This window comes from Tinamus guttatus, unplaced genomic scaffold (assembly GCF_059628265.1).
Source record: "Tinamus guttatus ecotype Peru unplaced genomic scaffold, ASM5962826v1 Tinamus_guttatus_pri_ptg000155l, whole genome shotgun sequence".
Taxonomy (NCBI): domain Eukaryota; kingdom Metazoa; phylum Chordata; class Aves; order Tinamiformes; family Tinamidae; genus Tinamus; species Tinamus guttatus.
Genome location: NW_028288689.1, coordinates 9,245,848 through 9,268,945, shown reverse-complemented (window position 1 = coordinate 9,268,945; position 23,098 = coordinate 9,245,848). Strand labels below are relative to the sequence as shown.

Sequence of the window (23,098 nt, the reverse complement as noted above, 5' to 3'; positions counted from 1 at the left end):
CAATGAGCACGCGGCCTAGCCGTGCCGCGGCCCAATGGGGTGCACGGGCCGGGCGCACCGAGCGCCACCGCTCGCGTCCTACCTCGGCGCGGCCACCGCCCCCCGCCGGGCGGGCGCCCCGCCCCGCGCAGCAGGAGGTGGAGCCAGGGGCACGCAGAGGAGCTTTATTGGCCAGCGCCGACCCCGCCCCCGGCCCGCCCCGCCCGCCTCAGTCACTGTCGTCGCTGTCGCCCGGCGCCCCCTCGGGCTCGTCGCGCAGGTCGGCGAAGAAGTCCTCGCCGCCGCCCGCCGCCTTGCTGCTCAGCGCCCGCAGCGGCCCGCCCTTCTTCTTCTTCTTGCGGTAGTCGTCCACCACGATGGCGGCGAGGGAGGAGATGTCCCAGAATTTGACCTTCTGGTCGTGGGCACAGCTGACGAGGAGCCGCCCGCCCGGTGCCACAGCCAGCTGCTCGATGGGCTCCCCTGCGTGCTGCCCCACGCAGCCCAGCACCCGGTTCGGCAGCACGTTCACCGCCCTGGGGATGAGCGGGAGTGCTGAGCTGGGACAGCCACAACCTTGCCAGCCCATCCCTGCGGCATCAGGCCCATCATGTCCCCTATGCATCCCTGAGCCTCCCCTCATCCCAGCCCAGCCCTCTCTGACCTAATGACTCCATCCAGGGACCCCGTGCACACGATGTTCTCCGTGATGGGCACCATGCAGTCGATGGACTCAGCCCTCAAGGCAAAGCGGTCACTGGCGGCACCAAAGCCATCCCAGTTGAAGAGGTAGATTGTCCCCTCGCTGGAGCCACAAGCCACTTTCTTCCCTCTCTGAGCACAGTAGAGGAACATAGGGTGGAGACTAGGGACATGGAGATCAAGCCATGGGGCTGTGGCCCTCAGGACACAGGACCTACCTTGAGGAGCACAACAGACGTCAGGTCCCCGTTCTGTGGCTCTGAGAGCAGCTCGAAGCGCCGCCTCTTGATGTTGAAGACACCCAAAGTGCCATCGCCGCTGCAGGAGACAGAGTGGGAGCCTCCTGGGTGGCAGGTGTAGACAACAGGAGCCCTGGCACAGGGAAAGGGCTAACAGGAGCGCAGGGAGCCCACCCGGGCCCGGTGGTACCTGGCCGTGAGCAGGAGCTTCCCGTTCGCATCCACTGCCATGGCGCTGATGTACTCCTCATGCTCCCGCGCCTCCAGGACCGGGGCTCCCTTCCGCACATCCCACACCTTGAGCGCGCCGCCCTCGTCGCCCGTTGCGAAGACGTGATCGGTGACGGGCAGCACACAGTTGAGGGCCGCACTGCGGAGAACAGCCTGGTCGTGCAGGGTCGCCGGGATGAGCCCTCCCTCCCTGGGGGACGCGGTGGCCCATGGCGCAAACGCACCTGTGAGCCTTGGCGAAGCGCGTCTCCAGGCGGCCCTCCTCCACCGTCAGCACGTGGATGGACTTGTCCTTGGACACCGTGAAGAGCTCTGAAGGGGCCGGTGCCAGGGTCACCTGGGTCCCCTGGGGCTCCCACGGGCGCCCTGCGGCGCTGTGCACTCACTGTGCCCGTCCAGCGAGAAGGCCACATCCCGGCACGATTTGAGGTGGTGGCCCGAGGACCAGAGCTCCCGGGTGTCCCCCTCCATGCACGAGTATGAGAACCTGCGAGCAGCGCGTTACCACTCAGGAGGGCCGGCCCGAGCCGAGGAACCCCGTCCCGCCCGCCCGGGCGCTCACAGGTAAACGTCGCCGTCCACGTCGCCCGCCGCCAGCAGGGCCCGCGCGGGGTGCAGGGCTATGGCGTTTGCCGCCGCCTCCAGCACGATGTCCTCAGGGGTGTCTCGCAGTCGCGGCTCCCTCGCCGCCTCCGCCTCCTCCTCCTCACCCGCCGCTTCCTCCTCGCCGTCGCTGTCGCCGCCGGTCGGGCAGTCCTGGGGCAGCCCGGGGCCGGGGCTGGGGCCGCCGCCCGCCGCCTCCCTCCGCGCCGCGCTCGGCGCCGCCATGCCGGCACGCGCCACACTCTGCGCATGCGCGTCTCCTCATTTGCATGTCACGCCTTCTCATTTGCATACAATCGCACTAATGTGCATTCCGGTCTCTCTCCCTGGGCCCCGCCCCCTTGCGTCACGGGCTCTTTGCATGAGCCACGCGGCCTCTCAGGCCGCGCGGCACCGCTGGCCGCCGGGACCGGCTATAGCCCAGCGCTCACTTCGGCTGATTGCAAATTTCTCGCAGTGTCGCCCCGACTCGCCCCGACTGCGGCTCGATTCCGCGGGCGCCCGTCCCTCCTTTAATTCGATTCTCCTTAATTCCTGCTTTGTACAGCAGGAGGCTCCTGCTGCCGGAGGCGGCTAGGAGCAGCTGGCAGCACAGCTAGGGCAGCCGGGCCAGGCCGGAAAGCCCTGGGAGCTGCGTTTTCCACAGCTGCCCCTTGTCCAGGAATGGAGGAGCCAGGGCCAGGTAGCAACCGAGGGCCAGGACAGCCCTGGGGGCACCCAAAGGTGCTGCCCAGCACCCCCTTGCAGAAGACCTTGGTAATGGATGCCTGATAACACAGGGGCCTGGGGTAAGGGCTGGGGTAGGCTCAGCAGCTGTTTTTCTTTGGATATGGCTCAAAAATGCCCCTAAAAGAGGATTTACTTCTCCAAGCACTAGGACAGCTGGATCTACTTCCACTCCTCCCCAGGCTCTCACAGTTAGCGCCCCCATGCTCCCCGCTTCATAGAAAGGGTAAAAAGATCATTTCTCCTTCGTTTCCACCTTCTCTGCAGGGCCAGCAGCAATTACATACTGGAACCCAAAATTATTTGTATTTAGGCTTGTATTTGAGATGCACCAGACTGGGTCAAACTTGCATCTCTCTTTGCTCGGCCCCAGGTGGCTCTCCCACAGGATGTCCTTACCTGGGACAAGGGAGCAGAGGTGGCTCTGCCCTGTCCAGGGCAGCAGCAGCCCTAAGGGGATGGGCACAAGCTGGGGACAGGCACAGCCCTCCTAGGTGAGGAAAGGAACACGAGCTCTCAGTTCACCCAGGCACCCACCCGCCCCCCTGACATTCCCTCAAAGTTAGTACACTTTTATTGCAGGTACAAGGGGTACAAATCACAGGCTGCACAGCTGCTCCCAAGTGGGGAAGAAACTGGGCAGGCAGGCCCCCAGCACAGCAGGCTGGAGCAAAGAGCAAGGAGGAGAAGGCAGCCTGCAGCACATCAGTGAGCTCTAGAAACAGCATCCAGGGAGCTAGGGCACCAGGAGCTGGAGGATGGGACGTGGGAAGGCAGACAGGGCCTCAGTACTTCGGCCTTTTTACCTCCACCCTGAAACAAGATGAGGAAGCAATGCTGGTGAGGGGGACAGAGGCCTCAGAGCTGACCACCTACTGAGCTAACAGCAAAGGCAAATATACTAACCCATCAGCCTCCAGCTTCTTTCTCTTCTCAATGATCTGCAGAAAAAAATAAAAAATAAAGTAAATAAAAAATAAACACAAGCTCCTGTTACCCTGAGTGCCGACATCTGCCTGCAACCACCCAGGGGCAACTCCCTTCCAGAGGGCAAGGCACCTTCAAGGGAAAGGCAGGATGGGGCTCAGGTCTTGCAGCACTGGGCAAGAGCCAGCTGGGGGAAGGGAAAGCTGTGCCATGAGCTGCCCTAGAGAGGCCCAGCCTGTTTCCTCTTTGCTCCACCCAGGCCAGCAAGGACAGGCTCTGTTTTCTTAGCCTTCTTGGTTTTGCCTTCTCCTAGGCCATCTTGTCCCATCAAGTTTCTCCCAGGCAGCTCATCCTGCCATGACACCCTCCTCTCAGAGCTCCCAGCACTGCCAGCTGGGAAACAGGGAACCAGTAACACACACCGTCCCCTCCAAGCCCAACCAGATGGCTCAGAAACCCTCATCTGCTGCAGAGCTCCAGGGCCCTGAGCAAAGGCCCCCGATCAGGGCTGCTCCCAGACCAGGAGCTGCAAGAGAATGGAGCCTCTGGCTACCTCCTTGTTCCTGGAGCCCCAAGTAGTTGTGTCTGGATGACAACCTGGCAAAGGGGCAGACCCAGTTTCTGGAGAGCCAGACCTGCTGCAGGGACACAGGCTGGACCAGAGAGAGACGCCAGCAAACACAGAGCTCAGTGAGGACGCTTCTGAACCTGGAGTCGTTAGCAGGCCATTGCCCAGGCAGACAGCACCCAGCTCGCGGCACTCACCGCACTGATCTTCTTCCACTGCCGGTCCAGCTCCGCCTTGTCATTCGTCTCCTTGAAGCGACGGGTTTTGCGCCCCTCAGACATCTTGATTCCGTACTGAAACGCCGCTCTGAGGAAGGAGGGAGACAGAGAACTCAATAAGCAGAGCGGACACGCTGGGCTGACAGCGGGATGGACGCTCAGGTCTGCTCCAGTTACAGAGCTGGCTGGGATCCCTTAGAACAGTGGCTGGGCTGACATCCCAAAGGGAGACACCAAGAGCAGAGACAAACCACCAGGCACCACATTTGGGGTATCTTCCTCTAGCCCTCACCAGGGGTCCTGCCTTGATTTAACCTCTCTCAGGGCACAGCCTTGGCGGGTTGCCACCTATGCCCCTCCTCCAGCTCCATCCTCCTGCCTTTTGCAAGTGCTGCACTCACTTGGCAGAGCCTCTTTGTTGTTCATGTATTCACTGTACTCCTCCTGCGTGTCGAAATCCCAGCGGCCCAGGGGCCCTTTCTTGTTACCCTGCAGCAAAGAAAAAAGAGAGTCCCGTGTCGCTCCTCAGTGTTCTCCAGGGAAGCCCTGGAGACCCAGGAGAGATCTCAACCTCCCATCAGCTCCAGTTCAATGCTACAGAGGACTCTAGCACCAAGCCTGGATTTGGTTCCAATATCCCTTCCCTGAGGAATCCCAAAGAAGAGATGCTGTGGAACACAGAGTCAAGAGACTATTTCACACCCCAGGAGCTGACTGGCAGAAAGCCTATTTGCTCCCAAGGCAATAGCTCCTTCACAGTCCAGGCACACAGCACTTCAGCAAGCCCTGAAACACGGTCAGCATTCAGCTCCAGAGCATCCAACCCCTCTGCACAAAAAAGTCCCTCTCCTGCAGGCTCCTCTGAGCCTGCGCTGTGGCCTAGCTCACTTCCCAGGTCCAAAAAATAGTATACCTGATCCATTTTGCTGTAGTCCACTTCTTCATCACTGTCCACAGCCATATCATCCATTCTGCAAAAGGAAAGCAAGGAGAGTGCTTGGAGAGAGCTCCTTGGGATGCAGGCGAGGACCTTCTGATGCAGCTACAAAACTCTCGAGGCAGCAAGCTGGTGGGAGCCGTCCCTCCGTGCGGAGCCCCAGGCCACACACAGGCTCCAGGGACCCTACTCCACCTGCAAGCCCTAAGGGTAAACCCGGAACACAAGAGCATCCAAGGTGAGACTAAGTTATCTTATGCCAAGATAACTCTGCAGGCTGAAAAGTGTGCCCAGAGCTCAACGAGAACGTCCTTTACCAGGACACGGAGCAGACTCCAAGCCCCCTCCACCTGGGAAAGGACTGGAACAGGCAAGAGGCTGCAGGTTTCTATCAAAGACCTGCTGAGAAGTCCCCTGTACCTGGGAGCACTTCATTAGTTGCACAGGGTGGCAAACCCCTCCAAACAGGGACAGCACGTGCCAGTGGGGCTGACGCGCCAGCTGCTGCTGCCAGAGAGCAGTAGCCCCGTGGCATGTCCCACTCCCACCCCGGGGCTCCCTTACGTGGCGGGGTAGCACTCGGCGTAGCTGTTGGACATGCCAAAGAAGTCGCCCAGTTGCTTCTTGTCTTCTGGCTTCTTTAGCGTGACACTGGTTAAGGAAAACGACAGCAGGGAAACACCCCGGAACCCCACAGCAAAGGGCACAGCCAGGAAAAGAGCAATTCACAGAATCACAGAGTGGTTGAGATTGGAAGGGACCTCTAGAGATCACCTAGTCCAAACCCCTGCTCCAGCAGGGACACCCAGAGCACAGGGTGGCATCCAGGTGGGCTTGAAGATCTCCAGGGAAGGAGCCTCCACAGCCTCTCTGGGCAGCCTGTTCCAGGGCTCTGGCACCCTCACAGGAAAGAAGTTCTTCCTCACATGGAGATGGGCCCCCACAACCGTACGCTTCCTCTGCCACAAAGAACTTGGAGGCTGCAAGATTCGTACGTAGCGTCAGAGACGCAACAAGGTCAGGGTGACATTTCATCACTAAAGCAAAAGGAGCCTGGGGGAGGGCAGGCACGGAGCTGTGCTCACACGAGGCTCGCCTCAAAGGATGCCCAGCCCTGCGGTCCAGCAGGCTGCTAAAGGATATGTCTCTGTTCCTTCCCAGCCAGCAGCCCCAGCAAACTTCTCGTTGATGGATTTAATGAGCTCCTTGGCTGAGCCAGGTCCTGGGGTAGAGAGAGCAGCAGAGTGAGTTTTCCTGGGGGAACAGCCCCTCTTGATGCACATGCAAGGCTGCCAGGAACTCCCTTCTGCAGCACCAATCCATGCAGGATGGACCATCCTAAGATGGAACAGGCAGCAGGGACAGGCTTCACACAAGGCAGAAAATGAGGAGCAACAAACTCCAGACTGATGACAAAGCAGGACTAGTGAGGGGCAATTTTTGCAAGACTGATCCCAAGGCTTCCTTATTTACCCTAAAACTTCCTTATTTACAGCCTGCACAAGCTGGTCTACTAGCAGAAAAATATCTGCACACACATTCAGGCATGCACCAGCCTAGAGGCACAAGGCTCTCTACTCCCATCCCCATCCCTCAGGGCAGGCAGTCCCTCCTAATGCACTGGCCTGTGAGAGCACAGAGAGCTCATGCAGGCTAAAGAGATGGAGCTAATTAGCACTCCTGCAGCTTGCTCAGACATCCAGCGTCACTCAGACATCCACATGACTCGACTCACCTTTATCGACGTCTGCAGGCTGGAAAGAAAAGGAAGAGACATCAGCATTACCCAGGGTAGCTGGAGGCAGGCGAGTGCTGCAGGATGTGCAGCTCCACCTGAGACTGTCCACGGTAAGTGGACAAGCCACAAGAGTCAGCAGCTCGTTCCAGTCCAGCCTTACTGCTGAAGAGGACAATTATCCAGCCACCCCCAGCCTGTGGCATAGGGCTCAGTGACTGCTCAACAGGGCCACCTGTGGTGACACGACCAGGGAGACACCCAGAGCCTCTAGAGCACTAATGCCCAGAAAGCCCAAGCTTTGTAAGCAGGGACTCACCTCATCATCAGCTTTAGGTTTCTCGAAGTAGCTGTGCCTCTTCTTTTCCTCCTCCCGGTCGCGCTCTCGCTCGCGGTCCCGCTCCCGGTCCCGCTCTCTCTCCCGGTACCTCTCCCGCTCCTTCTCTCGCGGCACCTTCGCAGTGGAGGGAACGTAATCCCCAATGTCTTCAAAGATGCTAGAGAGAGAAAAGAGCCTCCAGTTAGGAGTGGTGCAGCAGGAGGGGCCAAAACCACCTCCCCCTGAACTGGAGCCTAACCAAGAAGGAGGGAACATGAGCAGATAGCCAAGGATGCCCATGGCTTTCCATAGTCCAGGCCAGTCCTACTGCCTGGACTTGCTTCCTGTAACAGAGCCTTTGCATACTTCAAATCTGAACTAAAACCAAGGCTTGCCCCAAGCTTTGTCCTAAAAACAGCTCAAAGGAATGACATCCAAAGAGGCATCTTGCTCTTAAATCCAGTCCTCTCCCAATCCAAAGAGAGATTCCAAAGAGCAGAAAGCTACAACCCAACAGCCCTAGGGGAGTCACTTACTTCATATCAGCTTCAGGGGGTTTCTTCTCATCCAGCTTCCCTGCAAAGACACAGCAAGGGTTGGAAGCAGCTTGTTCACTTCCTATAGACCCCATAGACTCGTTGACTATTTCACTGCCCCCACCCTGCTTCCTAAGCCCCTACAAGGCCCTTGTGAGCTCCTGAGGTTCCTACATCACATGAGACTCTCCCAGCCAGCTACCATGGTCCTCCCTCCCTGCCAAGGGACACTTCCCCAAGGAACTGTGACCTAACCATGAGAGAGACAGCAGCAGCTGCAACTGCTGCAGCTCCGAGCTCCCTGCAGTCAGTCCCTTCTAGTCTCTTCAGGAGCTGGTGCTTGGGGTCTCCAGGAAGTGACCGTCCTCCACCTCATGATGCAGGGAAGTCCGATGCCACCAAAACACACCCTGCTCTTTTGAGCTGCACCTCAACCAAAACATCCTGCTAGGGGAGCTCCTACCTTTGTCTTTCTTCTTGAGCTTCTTGTTGCGGGTCCCCTGCCTGAGATAGGAGAGGATCTGTGTCAGTTTGCTGATGACGATATCATTCGTGGTCAGCGTAGTTTGTGCCTGGAAGAAACCCCCAAGGAAGCAGCTGATTCTCTAGCCAGACCCTGGCCAATTTAATCCAGAGCAGTCGGGAAAGCTGGATGCGAGCTGGGTACCTCCATGGTGGGGCAGTCAGCCTTGCTGCGGATCAGCGTGGTTGGGATATCGGTATCAGCGTACTCGTCATCCAGATCTACCACGTAGGCCATCCTCCCCGGCAGGAACAGCTCGTTCCGCTCATAGGCCTTGCTCTTGAACAGGATGCGGTAGATGTTCCGTCCTGGGGGAAGGCAACAGGTCAGAGAGCCATGGACAAGCCCAGGCTGAGGCATCTGTAGCGGACCAGAGATCAGCTGCTAGGAGAGATACTTCCTCCAGCCCTCAAAAATCACAGTTTCTACACAACAAAGACATTCCTGTTTGCCAGAGCCTCCCATCCAACAAGCTAAGATTTTCAGTTGTTCACCCACCCCACAAGATTTCTCCCACCCTTCATGGCACAACCCACGCAAGGTGGTGAGCAGCCACGTGCACACAGTCTTACCTAACCGAGTCTTAAATTCAATTTTGTTTTCAGGATCTTCATCCTTCCTGAAAAGAAAGAGCAGCGTAGAGTGAGTGTTTGTCTGCCTCCTCCTCCTCTCTAGGGGGTTGAGTGCCCTCAGCCACTTACTTGGTTTCCTTCTGGGGCTTCTCCATCATTTCCTCCTCCTCCTTCTCTTTGCTGGCAATCTCAGCTCGTACCTGGCCACCAAGCATTAAAGACCAACGCTCACATGAAGCACCAGAAGTTCCTCCTCCAGATCCCCAGCCCCTCTAAATCCTCTACCAAAAAAACAAGCTCTTCCAGGAACACGCTGGAGCAAAGAGCCTGTGAGCAGCGACCATCACTTTCTCCCCACCCTCTGCCACTAGAGAAGAGGATGGGCAGGGAAATACAAGTGAAACTGCCAAGCGCAACACCCGGGCCCACCTTCTGCAGCAGTGCAAAATCCAGCCCCTTCACTAAGTGAGTGTGCTCCATGTCACCACCCAAGAACTTGGACTCCTGGATCAGCTGCCTCCTTTTCTCTGCCGCTGACTTATCCCTGTGCAAGAAGAAGGAAGCCAGTTAGGAGCATTGCACCGGAGCAGACGAGCAGGACGAGGCCAGGCTCCGGGCTCACGTACGCCTCTGCGGTGGGCCCCACAGCTCTGTAGTTGGCAGTTGTGCTGATGAGCTCCGTCTCCTCGTAGTCCTTGTTGACGCCATCTCTCCTCTCCTTGGCTCGGTCCCTGTACTTCTCGGCCAGCTCCCTCTCGCGCTCTATCTCCTGCTGCCGCAGCTTTGCATAGTAGCTAGGTTGGAGAAAGACCTCGGTGTTAGAGCGATGGCATTCCAGGGAAGGGGATGAAATGGGAAAGCATCTCCCGACACATCGATTTCCCCCTTTACCTTTTCTTTTTCCTTCTGCGAGCAGCCGGATCCTCATCTTCGTTGTACTCCCGGGGCATCCTGGAGAGGGGCAAGAAGCCACGCGTGCCATGAGCTGCGCCGCCACAAAGGTGGTGACAGAGAACGGCCACAACAGGGCACTGAGGTACCCAAAGGCTTCCACAGCACAGAAAGCCCAGGCTGCCTCTGGAGATCCTCCACAGAGGTTAAAACACATCAAATTCCACTCTGTCAATCCTAATAGTTCTAGCTTATTTATCCAGTTAGCTGCATCAATGCGTAGGCAGCTTGTACGGAGCACGAAGTAGGGGCAAAGCCCTCCCCTCACACCCTGCCTGCACAAGCCTTCAAGTGCCCCATTACGGAGCGCAGACGTGGAGAGACGGACAGAAAGCGACGGGCGAGAGGGCTGGGCCGCCCCAGGGGCCGCAGCTACTCACTCATGGTGGCGAGACTTGGAGGGGGGCGCAGAGGTGGGCGCAGCCCGCGGGGTCATGAGCAGCTTTCGGAAGTCTTCATTGGTGAGCTTGGACCTGCGGCGGGGGCAAAAGAAAAGCGACAGTCACCAGCCATAGGGGGAACCCGGAGGGGACACAGGAGGGGTCAGTCCCGGTACTCACTGGTGGAAGGGATGGGCGTCGTCCACATCGTGCCCGTCGGGGGCCAAGGGGTTGGAGAACGGCTCGCCTGGAAGAGGAGGGAGGAGAGCGCTCGGAATCGCCCGCGGTCACCCCTGCGCGGCGGCTACGGCCCCGTCCGCGTGTCCCTCCCCTGCCGCCGCGCGGCCTCCCCCCCGCCGGCGCCCCGATCCCCGCCCGCTCCTGCATTCCCTCCGCCGCCCCCGGGCTCCCCCGGCCCCGGCCCCGGCCCCGGCCCCGCCGTCGCCGCTCACTATCCCGCTCCGGCATCTTGTCCCACTGCGCACAACAGCCCGGCGCAGGAAGCACCGCCCACCCTCACCGACCGCCCTTCCGCCCAGCCTCTGCGCGCTCTCCCATTGGCCGTTCTGGGGGGTGGTGGCGGCGGTGATTAGCGGGCACGGGAGCCACGCCCTCTCCGCCGCGGCGTTACCGGCAGAAGGGCGGGCGGAAGATGGCGGCGGGCGCCGCGCGGGGCCTGGGCTGCGGCCTGCGCGAGCTGCGCGTCCACCTGTGTCCGCGCTCGGCGGGCAGCCGCGGCGCTCGGTGCGGCGGGGGCGGCGGGGGGCGGCCAGGGCCCGCGGCGGGGCGCCGCCATCCCGGCGGGGGCGCTCGGCCGCGCTGCCGCCGCCCTGACAGTGCCTTTCTCGGTAGGGACTTCATCGAGCAGCGCTACGTGGCGCTCAAGGCGGCGAACCCCGAGCTGCCCGTGCTGGTCCGCGAGTGCTCCGGAGTGCAGCCTGCGCTCTGGGCGCGCTACGGTGAGCGCGGCGGGACGGGCGCGCCGGGCCGGGAAACCCCCAGGGCGGTGGCGGCGGCTCCCGGCCGCGGGCGCTGCCCGGAGCCTCCCCTGCTCGTTGTTGTGTCCCTGCTTCAGAGAAGGGAAGGAGTAGGGCAGCCCGCGAAGAGGAGCCCCTGATTTCCTCTCAAAGGCTTCTGCGTTAGGCAGAGGTTACCGAACAACGTCGGAGGTTACTGAGCGCCGTCCCGCGAGCAGAAGGGTCGGGGAAGCCCTCGCGTCCCCTCGGCCCAGCTGTGACATGCGGGGAGCCCCCATGCAAGGCGGGAGTTGCTGCGGGAGCAGCCGGGCCTCGGGGGGTTCGGGAGCCGCGGGGGACGGCACTGCCACCTCCTCAAGCCCCGGGAGCTGCCAAGATGGGCTCCGCACAGGCTGTCCCACGGGGAGGCTCTGTCCCACCAGAAAGGGAGGCGGGAGCGATCACCCGGGCATGGCCGGGGACCCTGCAGGGCTCTGGGTGACAAAGGAGAGCAGCGGCAGCCAGAGCTGGCGCCTGGGCAAGGCCAGGCCCCTGGACAGGAGCAGGGTGCCTGGTTCCGCTCTCACCTTCTCTCTGTCTTACAGAGTTTGGCAAGGAGAGGAGGGTGTCGCTGAACAACCTGAGCGTGGATGAGGTAGCCAAGGCCTTAGAGAACGTTATGAAAAACAAGACGTGAAGATAAAATGCATCTGTATGGGCTGAAAACTTTTCTGATGAGCTTTAATGTGAAACATGTCTCTCATTAAGTTATTAATCACATAAAGGCATATGCTGACCCTGAGTGTTGTGTGTTGGGCTTAGAGCTGCAGTGCCCAAAGGAGACACTGCAGGGAGCCGGCAAGTCCAGCGGGGTTTATGCGCCATGTTCCCAGGAATGGGAGTCTTTGTGCAGCGGCTGCTGCAGAGCTCTGGGCTGGCCATGCATGGCGAGGCGGGGAGGAGCTGCTGGAGCTGGTTCCGACGGGGTGGTGGTAGGGATCTTGGGGAGGGAGAGTGGGGAGCAGGCAAGCCTTGCCATGGCCCGTCACAGGGGAGCCCTGCTCCCGTGCCAAGGCGGGCGGAGGGCGAAGCAGAGCGCCCTGCAAGAGGCAGCCTCCTCCTCGTGGTGCCAGGGTAGCGCCTAGGGCAGCGCGGGCTGGGCAGTGCGCGAGGCCACGTGCAGCAGCGCCCGCGCTCGCTCCGCCAGCTCCGCGTGGCCCTGGTGCTGCTCCAGGGCCTGGCACCCTCCGTGATGGATGAAGTCGACAGCAGCCTGTGAGGAGAGAGGTGTAAGTGGTGGCTGCGAGCCAAGGCCTCACATGGAAGTGGGACTCTTGGAATCATCGAGTCCAACCGTAAGCCCTTCAACACCACCCTGCCAAACCATGTCCCCAAGTGCCTCATTTACATGGTTCTTGAACACTGCTAGGGATGGGGACTCTACTACTTCCCTGGGCAGCCTGTCCCAATGCTTGACCTCCTCTGGGGAGAATTTTTCCTAATATCCAACCAGAACCTCCCCTGGTGCAACCTGAGCCCATTTCCTCTTGTCCTATTGATAGTTACTCTGGAAAAGAGATCAACCTCGCCCTCACTACACCCTCCTTTCAGGTAGTTGCAGAGAGCAACAAGGTCTCCTCTGAGCATCCCCTTCTCCACACTAAACAGCCCCAGCTCCTGCAGCCGCCCCTCATCAAGTTCTGTGCTCCAGCCCCTTCCCCAGCCTCATTGCCCTCCTTTGGACACGCTCCAGGAATCCACCTGTCCGGTGGCAGGAGGGTGGCAGGAAGGGCCCAGTAACAGGGCGCGTGCCCTTCCCCTCCCATGTAGCCTGAGAGAATGAGGAAAAAAGAGAGGGAAGAGAGAGGCCTGGAGCGAGCGAAGCAGAGCCCCATAATAACCTGCGACTCCTTAAGGGCAGAAAAAAAAACTGCCCACAAAACCCCCATCAGCCAGAAAGGATCCCAGAGCCAGGACAAGGACTTCTGTCTTTGTCACAGGGCTGGCCCCAGTCCCTCCTCAGGCAGTGCCCCGCGTGCAGGGGCCAGGGCTGCACGGGCTGAAACTAGATGGTTCGTTTCCATGTCTCACCTGAGGGCAGTGCAGGAAGAGCAGGTGCAGCAGCTCCAGGCACTGCCCCAGGGCGGCCGTGTCGGCGAGCGCCAGCGCGCCCAGCAGCGGGGCCGTCCCGGCGCGCCGGTGCAGCTCCTGACAATAGGCCGGGCCCTTCTCTGCGATATTGCACAGCACGGTCAGGACCTGGAGGAAAAAGCCGTGACCAGCAGGACTGTTAAAAGGACACGGCATTTAGGACAGGTTTTGGAGGGTCGCAAACAACCATCCCATCCCATCCCATCCCATCCCATCCCCTGTTCTCCCTGTCCCAAGCCAGCCTCCAACCCGAGCACTGCATGTGCAGGATTCACGTCCCTGGAAGCTGAGGGCTTTTTCCCCACATCCAGGTGCAGGACGAGTTCTCACCAAGACACTCGCGGTCTGGGAATGTGGCAGGAGCTGCAGCAGGGCCGGCAGCAGGTCCAGAGCGAGCAGAGCGGAGCAGAAGAAGGGCTCGTCCGCTAGGAGAGGGACGGGACGAACATGTTAGTGAAGCCCTGGCCTCAGGGCAGGAGGTGGCAGAGAAGGGACAGAGACGGCTGGTGCCAGCTGTGTGTGGCCAACAGAAGGGGCTGGCACGCTCAAATACGCAGCGCCAGGGCACAGGCCATCCCTGCCTGCAACATCCAACCACATTCAAAACCTCTCCCGGGGCCTGGATCGAGGGCTAAGGGGAAAGGCCTGACGGATTTCTGAGTGTTTGTGCTCTCACATCTCAGAAGGGAGAATTTTTTCATCCCGCAGGCACTGCCACATGCTGGACTTGAGGCCCCTCGTGGCAGTCCCCCCGCGCTGGCTCTGCTGGCTCCCCGTGTCTCCCATCCATCAGAGCAGGTCCCAGCAGCAGCAGCCCCAGCTCTGCTCATGGCCATGCAGGGACACTCACCCGTGAGGTTGTTCAGCAGCCAGAGACTCTCCTGCACGAGGAATGGGTGCTCCTGGAAGAGGCACTGCAGGATCACAAACAGGGCCACAAGCAGGCGCTCATCCTGGATTCGCACGTCACGGCCCGCGCTCTCCTCGGCGAGCAGGTTGCTTAGGCACCGCAGCACCGGGCACACGAGCTGCGAGAGCGAAAACGCCACGTCCTCAAGCTGGACCCCACAGCGCTGCTGAGGATGGCAGGAGCCCTGCCCGGCTCTTACCAGTTCCAGGCCCTCGGCAGCACCTGGGGAGATTTGGGAGGCCACATTGAGCAGGAGCGAGGCAAGAGCTGGCACGGCCCCCAGCGCCAGCAATGCCGCGTTGGCCATGTGGCTGCAACGGGAAGGGACAACGCAGTTGCTCTCTGCACCCATCCCTCACCAAACACCCAGGCCTGGAATTGCTTCCTGCCCTCCCGAACTGCCACGGGTTCATTCCATGTTCCAAGAGGAGCAGGTCTCAGGGCAGGTGCTTTGAGAAAGTTTAAAATCCCATGGAAAACTAGATGAATCCTCAAAGTGCCTCTGGTGCCAACCAGCCTGGCCCTCTTCCCAGAACCTGCAGACTCTCCCTCCCTCTGTTTCAGGGATAGACGTGGCACCAAAAGTGTGTCTGCCTCAGCCTGTCTGGTTGCTGGCCGAAGCCAACCTGCCCAGTGGCCACCGAGTCAGCCCCACAACCTTGAGCATTCAGGGAGCTTGGGGAGGACAGGGCCAGACCCGGGGAGGCAGGAAGGGGTTTTCAGAGGATGAGGAGCAGCCTTGCGTTCCCGTCAACAGCCTAAACCTGAAACAAACTCGGCCATCCTGCAAACAGCAAATGTACACTGAGATGCACAGGCCTGCGCTCCAGCCAGCAGAGCTTTTGCATTTCCGTTTTCAGCTGCCCCAGGGGGGTTGAAATAAGCTGAAAAGCATTTTTACCCACAAATGATGTAGTGGAGACCCCAGGCGAACTCCACTGCGGCTCCAATGCCAGATGTGAGGCCGGCGCAGACCAGGCGGAGCATGTGCTGGGGGAGACCTGCATCCAGCACCAAGCTGGGGGCAGAGGGCAGAGTTAGCGGAGCCACGGCTGCAGCACAGGCAGGACAGATAGAGGACAGGCAGAGATCAGCCCCGCTGGCAGGCGGGGAGTTGCTCTCCCTTGGGTGAGACACACGCTCCAACAGGGGCGCACTGAGGTGCGCTGGAAGGCAGTGCTCCCCAAACACCCGCTGCCTGCTGATAGCCCCTCGATTAACGAATCCAGACTGCTCGGTCATGCCTGTCACAGCAAATACCAAGCCTGGCACTAACATCCCCATCCACGGCAGCGCCTCAAGGACACCTTGGCTGGGGACATGTCTCCGGCGCTGGGCACTGTCATGCTGATCTTTCTCCTGGCAGGAAGCACGTGGCCAGAGTCCCCCAATTAGCCCTGTGGGCTCATCGCTGGCCTTTACTGAAATATCAAGGCTGTCTGCTTGGATGAGGCTGAAGGGAGAGAGCCAAGCCCCACACCTTCATCTGCATCAAATCTCCATATTTCTGGTAGGCTTCTGCTCTGAACTATTAGTATCACCAGGATGGGAGGTGCAGCACTGCGTGCAAATGCCACGCTGGGCCCCAGGGCCCATCCTGCCGGGCGGGAAGGGGCTCAGACTCACGGTACAATCTCCGTGGGGGCTTCCTTGGCTTGGAGCAGCTGCGACAGGACGTAGCCAAGGCCTTCAAGCACCGCCTCGTGCGGGGACTGCAATTAAAGAGAATGAAGCTAATGCCACAAAACAGATCCGGGGGAACACAGGGCGCCGGGCAGCACGGGGGGCAAGGGCAATACCCCTACGTGATGCCAGCAGCTAAGGGGCACAGTCAGGGAAGAAGGGGCAACACTGGGGGCTGGCAGCGACGGAGCCAGCCCAGGCCCTGCACAAAGAGGCCAAAACAGCCGCGCTGCTCTGCACACTCACATCTGCAGGCGGCAGCTCTGCCTGCTCTGCGCTGGCCCATGCAGTGGGGAGAAGCCTCTCCAACACAGGTCATTGTACAGGGGACAGCTCATCCGCACGGCAGTTACATGTGCGAGAGAGTCAGCTGGAACCGAGGGCAAGGCGGCTCCAAGTCCCTAACGTGGCATCCTGGCAGGCCCACGCGAGCCCCCCATCGCCTGGGAAGAGGCAGCCCTGCTCCGAGCGGTCTCCACACGCAGCGTGGTAACGTCAGGCAGTGTCTACGGGGCACAAGGGGATGCCTCCTTTGGAATACAGCATGGGAAGAGCCTTGGCAGAGCTATTTCACCCACCTGGATGCAGGATGCCAGTGCTGGAATAATGCCCTGGGGCAGAAGCTGTTTCCTCACGGCCTCACTTTCTACCACCAGGTTCCCCAGCGTGTACAAACACAGCTCCTGAAACACAGGTCACCGCTCCCGAGCCTCAGCACCCGCCCCCTGGGCCATGTTTGCCCAGAACAGGATCTGGCTGCAGAGGGAGAGGACTCTCCCAGCTTCCCACGTTCCCAGCTAGACTGCCTTCAGCTTATCCTCGTTCTCCAGCTTAGGCTGGGACTAGCGGAACATCCGATCATTCCCATTTCAGGATGGGAATTCTCTTACTCCCATCCCATATCCCTGTCTTTGGCAGGCACTGGGTAACCCACCTGGCCAACACCCAGCTAGTCCAGCTAGTCCCAAAGCTGGTCCAACCTTTCACACCTTCGTGGATCAAGCTCCACGGGTCAGAGACACAAGCACCCTGCTCTTTCCCACCTGGATGAAAGTTGTCTGGTGTTTTTTTTTTTTTTTTTTTTTCTCTCCTGACAGGGCGGCCAACACAGTGTTTGTTCTCTCATTGCGGGCTGCAACTGCTCATATCCTTCAGCAGCTCTTGGAAAGCTAACTCCAAGGTCCTTTAAACATCTGAAGCAACCTGCATCACCTGGTTCTTGGTGCACAGACACGAAGCCCAAGGACTTGATAGAGTCCAAGTGCCACCACCCCCGCTCCCCTCTCATGAAGCACACCAGGAGTGTGGCCAGCAGAGTGAGAAATGGGGTTATCCCCTCTGCTCAGCACTGGGGAAACCCAGTCTGGAGCCTCCAGGCCAGCAGAGGTGGAGGCTGCCGGAGCAGCAGGCCAAAACAGGGCCTAGGGAAACCCAATGGCTACCCAAGGAGCATGAGGAGCGAGAGCCCTGGCAAACGTGGGCCTGGATCTTACCATGAACTCAATGCTGTGTCCTGAGAGGTAGGTAAGGAGATACGGGGTGACGGGCAGACAAGCCTCAGCCACAGCAGGGTCGCTGGAGTGGGAGAGCTCGTGGAGGCAGCGAGCTGCCTCCAGCTGCACGTCGGCCAGGCTGCTGGTGAACAGCCCCGTGAGCACCCGCACGCTGCCATCCAGCCTGCAGGAACCCAAACCGTGCCATCACCTCCTGCCTTCCCGGCCTCAACCACCTGCCACCGCATCTGTGAGAAGAGCGGGGCTCGGAGAGCACCCTGGGCACAGCCTCGGTAGCGCTGCTCCAGCCAGCAGCCACCCAGGCCGACCTGACAAACTTCTGCTGCGTCTCCTTGTTCTGCAGAGCCCAGCGGAGGCGGCACAGCGACATCTTCCTGTCCCCCGAGCCTCTCTGCACGCCCCTGAGCAGCTCCACAACCTGCCAGGGACCGAGAGACAGGGGATCTCCAGCAGTGCCAGGTTGGAGGCGTCATCCCACTCCATCCCGCTACCGTGTCCTCCCACCACTCAGAACACCCCCGCTGCCTCCTGGTGATCCCCGTGTCCCCCCGCCCCACTTCCCGTCACCCTTCGCTCCCCTGTCACCTCCTCCTCGACGAGGGCGCCCGGGCTGCACTCAGCTCCATCCTGCCCGCCCGGTGCCTCTTCCCGCAGCAGCCGCTTGCTGACCAGTTGCTCCTGCCGCCGGGCCTTCCTGAGGGCTGACACCCGGCCGGGAGCGTCACTACCACGCGCGCCAGCCCCAAGCAGCCCCGGTCTCGTAAGAGGGAGAAGGCCCCGGCCAAGGAGCTTACGGGGGAGGCGCAGAGAGAGCTCCGACCTCGCAGCCCGGCACGGGGAGAGCCCAGTGGGGCCTCCGGGGCTGCACATGCCGTGGGGACGCCAGGGCCCAGCTGGGGACACGGGGCGGGACCGGGACCCTCGCGCTGTTCCGTGCCCTCCCGCCCCCGCCGTCCACCCTGCTCCCCGCCGGCGCTGCAGGGACCCCACCGGGCCCTTCACGCCGCCCTCTCGGCCCCACGGGCGCCCTCACATCTCGCTGGTCCCGACCTGCCTCCCGCTCCCGCCGCCGCGCGCGTAGCTCATCCAGGCCGCGGCCACCTCCGCCCGGAGCGCGGCGCCGCCTCCAGCCCCACATGGCGCCGGGGGCGGGGCCTGAGCTGGGGGCGGGGCCTGGGCTGGGGGCGGGGCCTGAGGGAGGGCGGAGAGATGGGACCTGGGCTGGGGGCGGGGAGGAGGGGCGGGGGCAGGGCCGCGGGCGGGAGAGCCGGGGAGGAGGGGCGTGGTCATCATGGGGCGGGGCCTGTCCAGGGGCGTGGCCGGGCGCGCCGCGGCCCCCACGGCGCCCCGTGTCCCGGCAACCCGAACCCCCTTCCCGGGATCCCGTTTCCCTACGGGCTCGTGTGGCACTGGAAGTGCCCGTGAACGTCTGCCCCCCACTGCCACCGGGGACATCCAGCCTGGGCTGCTGCCATCCACTGCATCCATGGTTACATCATCCCTTCCCACAGCATCCAGGGCCATGGCATCTCTCCCCATGGCATCCATGGCCACGACATCCCTGCCCATGGCACGCATGGCCATGGCCTCCATGGCCGGTGCATGTGAGTGTGAGATCACTCTCTGCCCTGGCCTCCGTACGTGAGGTACTGGGGCCTCCCATGGGAATGCAGGGCTGAGCGCACGCGGGTGATGGAGACTCCTGGCAGGATGGACACCAGCCTTGCAGGACTAAAGATGTAGGACAACAGATCTCAAGTGTCCCTGGCAGCTTCCACGATTGAAATGATCTCCAGGAGGATGTCATCCAAAGGGCGGGTGCAAAATTAAATGTCTTTGATGCTGAGGAGACAGAGGAGCTCCGTCTTCCCCAGAAACAGCTGTTTGGGCAAATCTGTAGCAGGTAGCATGAGAAGAGAGTTAAAAAGTGTCAGACCCCGCGATTTAGAAACACTGATTTCCGCAAGGGAAGTAGCAAGGAGAACTCAAAAATGCTGCTACGACTTTTCAGCAATTTGCACGAAAGTGGTTTCACATAACCAGAGGCCAGAGAAGGAGGATCACTGGATTGCTCACAAAAAGGAAATGAAATTAGTGCAACTTCGAGCCCACAGCACTGAGAGCAAGAAGAGGAACTGCCATGCACGTAACCAGCGGAAAGAGCTCTTTCCTTCGCCTGCCCTACATAATGCCGGAGAACAGCGACCAGGCAACTGGCATCCGCAAGTTCTTGTGCTGAGCCCTCGGCTTCTTCCTGCTGGGTCACAACGGCAGCCAAGCAGGGATTGCATCTTCCAGCAGTGCCACTTCATCTTCATTCTGAAATCTTCCAGCGATGCAGAGAAATCCTTGGGGAGGAAAAGCTGAATCTTGCAAAATGACCTCGGCTCAGCAACAGCCAGCAGCTCCATTCGGAGCAGGCACCACCGGCAGTAACGACATCTGGAGCACGGTGTCATGCTTGCCTTGGCCAACCTGAGGAGCCTGCCTGGCCGGGGACGCCCAGCCTTGAAGTGCCCTTTGTAGCATCAAGAGGGTTGCGCGAGGGGCAGACAGGGACAAAGAACATCTTGTCACTAACTGTCCCTGTCCTAGGTGGGACATGGGGATGTGGGGAGCGTTTGGAGGCAGGGGCTGAGCTGCATTCAGGGTGCCCCAACTCCGCTTGTTCCCACTCCCTCCTGGCAAGGCTGGCACTGCTGGCATCCACAGCACAACCCCCTGCTGCAGCCCGGGACCGCTGTGCTGACCTGGGAGCCCTTTGCCACAGGGAAGTGGAGCAGAAGCAACTTGGGGCGGTTGCTTCTGCAGGCTTGGGAGGCTCCACATGCTCAGGAAGTTCCTCAACGGGAGCTGCCAGGCGCCTGCCAGCCCCGGCACGTGAATAAAGACAGGCAGTGCAGCAGGACGGTGCGGGGGGGTCACTAAACGCAAGCAGGACGGTGGGAAGGAAGCGGCAACGGGAGGGCTGGCTCTGGAGAGCAGAGCGCTCCTGGAGCCGCTGGCACCTGCTCTGAGGTGCTGGCAGCGGCAGGAGGAAGTAGCCGCCGTGCGAGAACCGCTCCAGAGAGCCACCTGGCTGGTGAGTCCCTGCAAAGCCAGCCTGGCTCCGCGCTGCTTCCTTGGCACGGGGAGGCTTCGTGCAAGGGCTGCTCAGCACCGGGACGGTAGGATTCTCCCTTGGAGGGTGGTGCAGCCCCGTGATGGACCATGATGAGGGAGGTGGGGAAATCACCGTCCGCGGAGGTTTTGGAGGCTCAGCCACACAACACCCTGGGGGCCACCCTGGGCTGGTGCCAGCCGCAGACCTGCTCCAAGCTGGAGGCCTGCGCTGGACCAAAGATCCTTCCCCTCTCCCAGGGCTCCTCTGTGGGCTGGGGCAGCTCAGCCTTAGGAATTTTCATCTTTGACTGTGGCTTTTTCTTAAGCTGTTACTAAGACTCTCCTTTCTGCTGGGCAGAGACGCGATATGCATTGGACAGGGCTGTTAGGGAGCCTTGGAAAGAATTTCCAACTGTCCCCGGGGCAGCTGCCTATGAATCAAATTCCTGCTTGAGACGGAAAAAGAAAAATGGAAAATATGAAGCACTCTTCTGCAATTTCCTGTCCCGGACGGCACCAGGCCGGGCAGGAGCTCAGAGCTGTGGCTCTCCTGCCTCTTGCGCTGACAGCTCTGGCTTCGCTCCACCTTGCTGGGCCGTTTGAGTTTTTCCCGATCTGCAAGCTTTGCCGGGTGCTTAGTAACAGGGAGGGTGGCTCAGGCACGAAGTTGGTGTCTCAGTGCCATTTTGGAGGATCTGGGGGATTGGGCCAGGGGAGGGCCCTTGAGGAGCCCTCGCGTAGCTCTCAGGTGCTACAGACCTGGATCCCACAGCTGGGGAGCCTCTGGGGAGGCCCTGGGTGCCGGCGGAGGATGCTGGGCCCAGGTTCTGCCAGGCTGAGCTATAGCCCTTCGGCAGCCACTGCAACAGCCCTTCCCCATTGCTCTCCTCCCTCCTAGGCCGCTCGCCATGACTGGGGCCGTCCTCCTCCTGCTGGCGCTGGGCCTGGTGGAAGGGGGAGGCCGGTGCATCTTGAACCGCACCGAGGAGCACTGCGTGTGCCGCGAGCTGTCTGAGGAGAGCGTGGGCAGCATTGTCCAGTGCCTCCCGGCCTCCGTTGTGGAGTTCTGGGGAGGGGACCTGGAGAGATACGCAGCCCTGCCCATTGGCGACCTGCAGCCCTCCGCCATCGAGATACTGGAAAGCCTCAGCATCAGGAAACTCGTCTTTGGGGACCTCCTGGTGCCTGAGGTCCTCCTCGCCCGAGTCTTGAAGTTATTCTCCTACACCCAGGTGCAGGAGCTGGTGTTTGAGAGCTGCACCTTCATGGGGAGCAGCAACTGGGACGAAATGGCTGGGCGAAACTTGCCCATAACGACACTGCGCTTCCGCAACGTGACAGCGGCACCGGTGACGGGCCACGAGCAGGGCTTCTCCAGCTTGAGCCGCTGGCTGGAGAGCCTGCAGGAGCTGGCGGTCACCGGCTCGCGCGTCACCGCGCTGCCCTGCGCCGTCGGCAGGGTGTTCGGTGCGCTGCGCTCCCTGGACGTGGCACACAACGGCCTCGCGGACAGCGGCTTGGCGGTAGCCTTCTGTGAGGGTGCCTTCCCTCAGCTCCGGGTGCTGAGCCTGCAGCGCAACAACCTGACGTCCTACCACGGCGTGTGCGAGAGCCTGCAGCTGCTGCACCAGCTTCAGCGCTTAGACATCAGCCAGAACAGGCTCAGGCTCACTGCCCACCCGACCTCCTCCTGCCAGTGGCCAATGTCCCTCCAGTCCTTGAACCTGTCTCACACAGGCTTGGATGAAATGCTCACGCCTCTGCCTCCCAATCTAGAGGTGCTGGACATCAGCTGCAACCACCTCCGTACTTTAGACATCTCTCTTGGCTCTCTGAAAACGCTCCTCGTCAGCCAAAACATGCTGCAAGACATCTCCTTCCTCAGGAATTGCCCCATGTTGGAAGTCCTCTATCTAGATGACAATTTGGTCTCGGAACTGCCATGGGATGAGCTGCGGCTCCTGGGGCACCTCAGGGACATAGGTGCCGCTGGCAACCCCTACAACTGCTCGTGCTCTGGGGCTGCGGGGATCCAGAGGCTGGCAGCAACGGGGCACCTTGGACCAGCTTGGCCCCAGGACTACATGTGTCATTCGCCCCCTCGCTACCGGGACATTCTGGTGAAGGATGTGTCTGTCTCAGTACTGCAGTGCAACAGGGCTGCGGTGATCGCTCCCATCTGTGTGATCCTTGGCATACTCTGCGTGGCGGGAGTGGTCTGCCTGGCCAGATCCAAGTACAGGCTGTTCCAGGCCTGCCGCAGGGCTGTGAAGGGGCCATAGGACCATCCCCATCAGCGCATCCTTCAGAGCCCCTCGACCTCGGCACATTCAGCTCCAGGGGCTGCAAGGCCGGGAGCTGTCCAGGGGAAATCTCACAGGCCCCTAATGTGCTGGTGGGAAACTCTTTGGGGTCCCCAGTCCAGCCTCCCCCATGGAGCAGGGCTAGATATTAGCTCAGGGTGGCCATAGCTTTTTTCTAGTCAAGTCTTGGAAAGCCTCAAGCGTGGACTTTGTCCTCTATGTGCTCTGTCCAGGGCTGCAGCCTCCCCGAGAGGGTGAGGGAACTTCACGAGTCCCATTTTTTGCCCATTGCCCCTTGATGTTGTCTGTCCCAAACAAGAGGAGTTTGGCTCC

General features: G+C 60.6%; 5 protein-coding genes across 5 annotated transcripts; 2 read left to right on the top strand and 3 right to left on the bottom strand.

The window, feature by feature from the left end:
- Positions 1–208: 208 nt before the first annotated feature.
- On the bottom strand, positions 209–2,685 carry WDR55 (WD repeat domain 55). Its single transcript, XM_088522702.1, has 8 exons — positions 2,671–2,685; positions 1,714–1,907; positions 1,538–1,638; positions 1,376–1,463; positions 1,111–1,290; positions 900–999; positions 644–813; positions 209–515 (listed from the first exon to the last, which is right to left on the bottom strand). The coding sequence occupies exons 1-8, from the start codon at positions 2,683–2,685 to the stop codon at positions 209–211; spliced, it is 1,155 nt and encodes a 384-aa protein (XP_088378828.1).
- A 477-nt stretch (positions 2,686–3,162) lies between these two features.
- IK (IK cytokine) lies at positions 3,163–10,674 on the bottom strand. Its single transcript, XM_088522679.1, has 20 exons — positions 10,599–10,674; positions 10,327–10,393; positions 10,147–10,239; positions 9,707–9,766; positions 9,442–9,609; positions 9,245–9,359; positions 8,945–9,015; positions 8,816–8,862; positions 8,388–8,551; positions 8,184–8,292; positions 7,721–7,760; positions 7,185–7,362; positions 6,866–6,884; positions 6,277–6,352; positions 5,695–5,778; positions 5,107–5,164; positions 4,591–4,682; positions 4,173–4,281; positions 3,387–3,421; positions 3,163–3,293 (listed from the first exon to the last, which is right to left on the bottom strand). The coding sequence occupies exons 1-20, from the start codon at positions 10,612–10,614 to the stop codon at positions 3,266–3,268; spliced, it is 1,629 nt and encodes a 542-aa protein (XP_088378805.1). The 5' UTR covers positions 10,615–10,674; the 3' UTR covers positions 3,163–3,265.
- A 124-nt stretch (positions 10,675–10,798) lies between these two features.
- On the top strand, positions 10,799–11,904 carry NDUFA2 (NADH:ubiquinone oxidoreductase subunit A2). The gene is made up of 3 exons (XM_088522690.1): positions 10,799–10,890; positions 10,999–11,105; positions 11,708–11,904. The coding sequence occupies exons 1-3, from the start codon at positions 10,799–10,801 to the stop codon at positions 11,797–11,799; spliced, it is 291 nt and encodes a 96-aa protein (XP_088378816.1). The 3' UTR covers positions 11,800–11,904.
- A 339-nt stretch (positions 11,905–12,243) lies between these two features.
- TMCO6 (transmembrane and coiled-coil domains 6) lies at positions 12,244–18,953 on the bottom strand. The gene is made up of 13 exons (XM_088522701.1): positions 18,821–18,953; positions 18,394–18,520; positions 17,946–18,084; positions 17,669–17,778; positions 17,340–17,523; positions 16,425–16,529; positions 15,790–15,875; positions 15,065–15,181; positions 14,363–14,474; positions 14,104–14,281; positions 13,584–13,678; positions 13,194–13,361; positions 12,244–12,375 (listed from the first exon to the last, which is right to left on the bottom strand). The coding sequence occupies exons 1-13, from the start codon at positions 18,951–18,953 to the stop codon at positions 12,244–12,246; spliced, it is 1,686 nt and encodes a 561-aa protein (XP_088378827.1).
- Positions 18,954–21,345: 2,392 nt separating this feature from the next.
- On the top strand, positions 21,346–22,744 carry CD14 (CD14 molecule). The gene has a single exon (XM_010220263.2). It carries the CDS (start codon positions 21,371–21,373, stop codon positions 22,742–22,744), a length of 1,374 nt encoding a protein of 457 aa, XP_010218565.2. The 5' UTR covers positions 21,346–21,370.
- Positions 22,745–23,098: the final 354 nt, after the last annotated feature.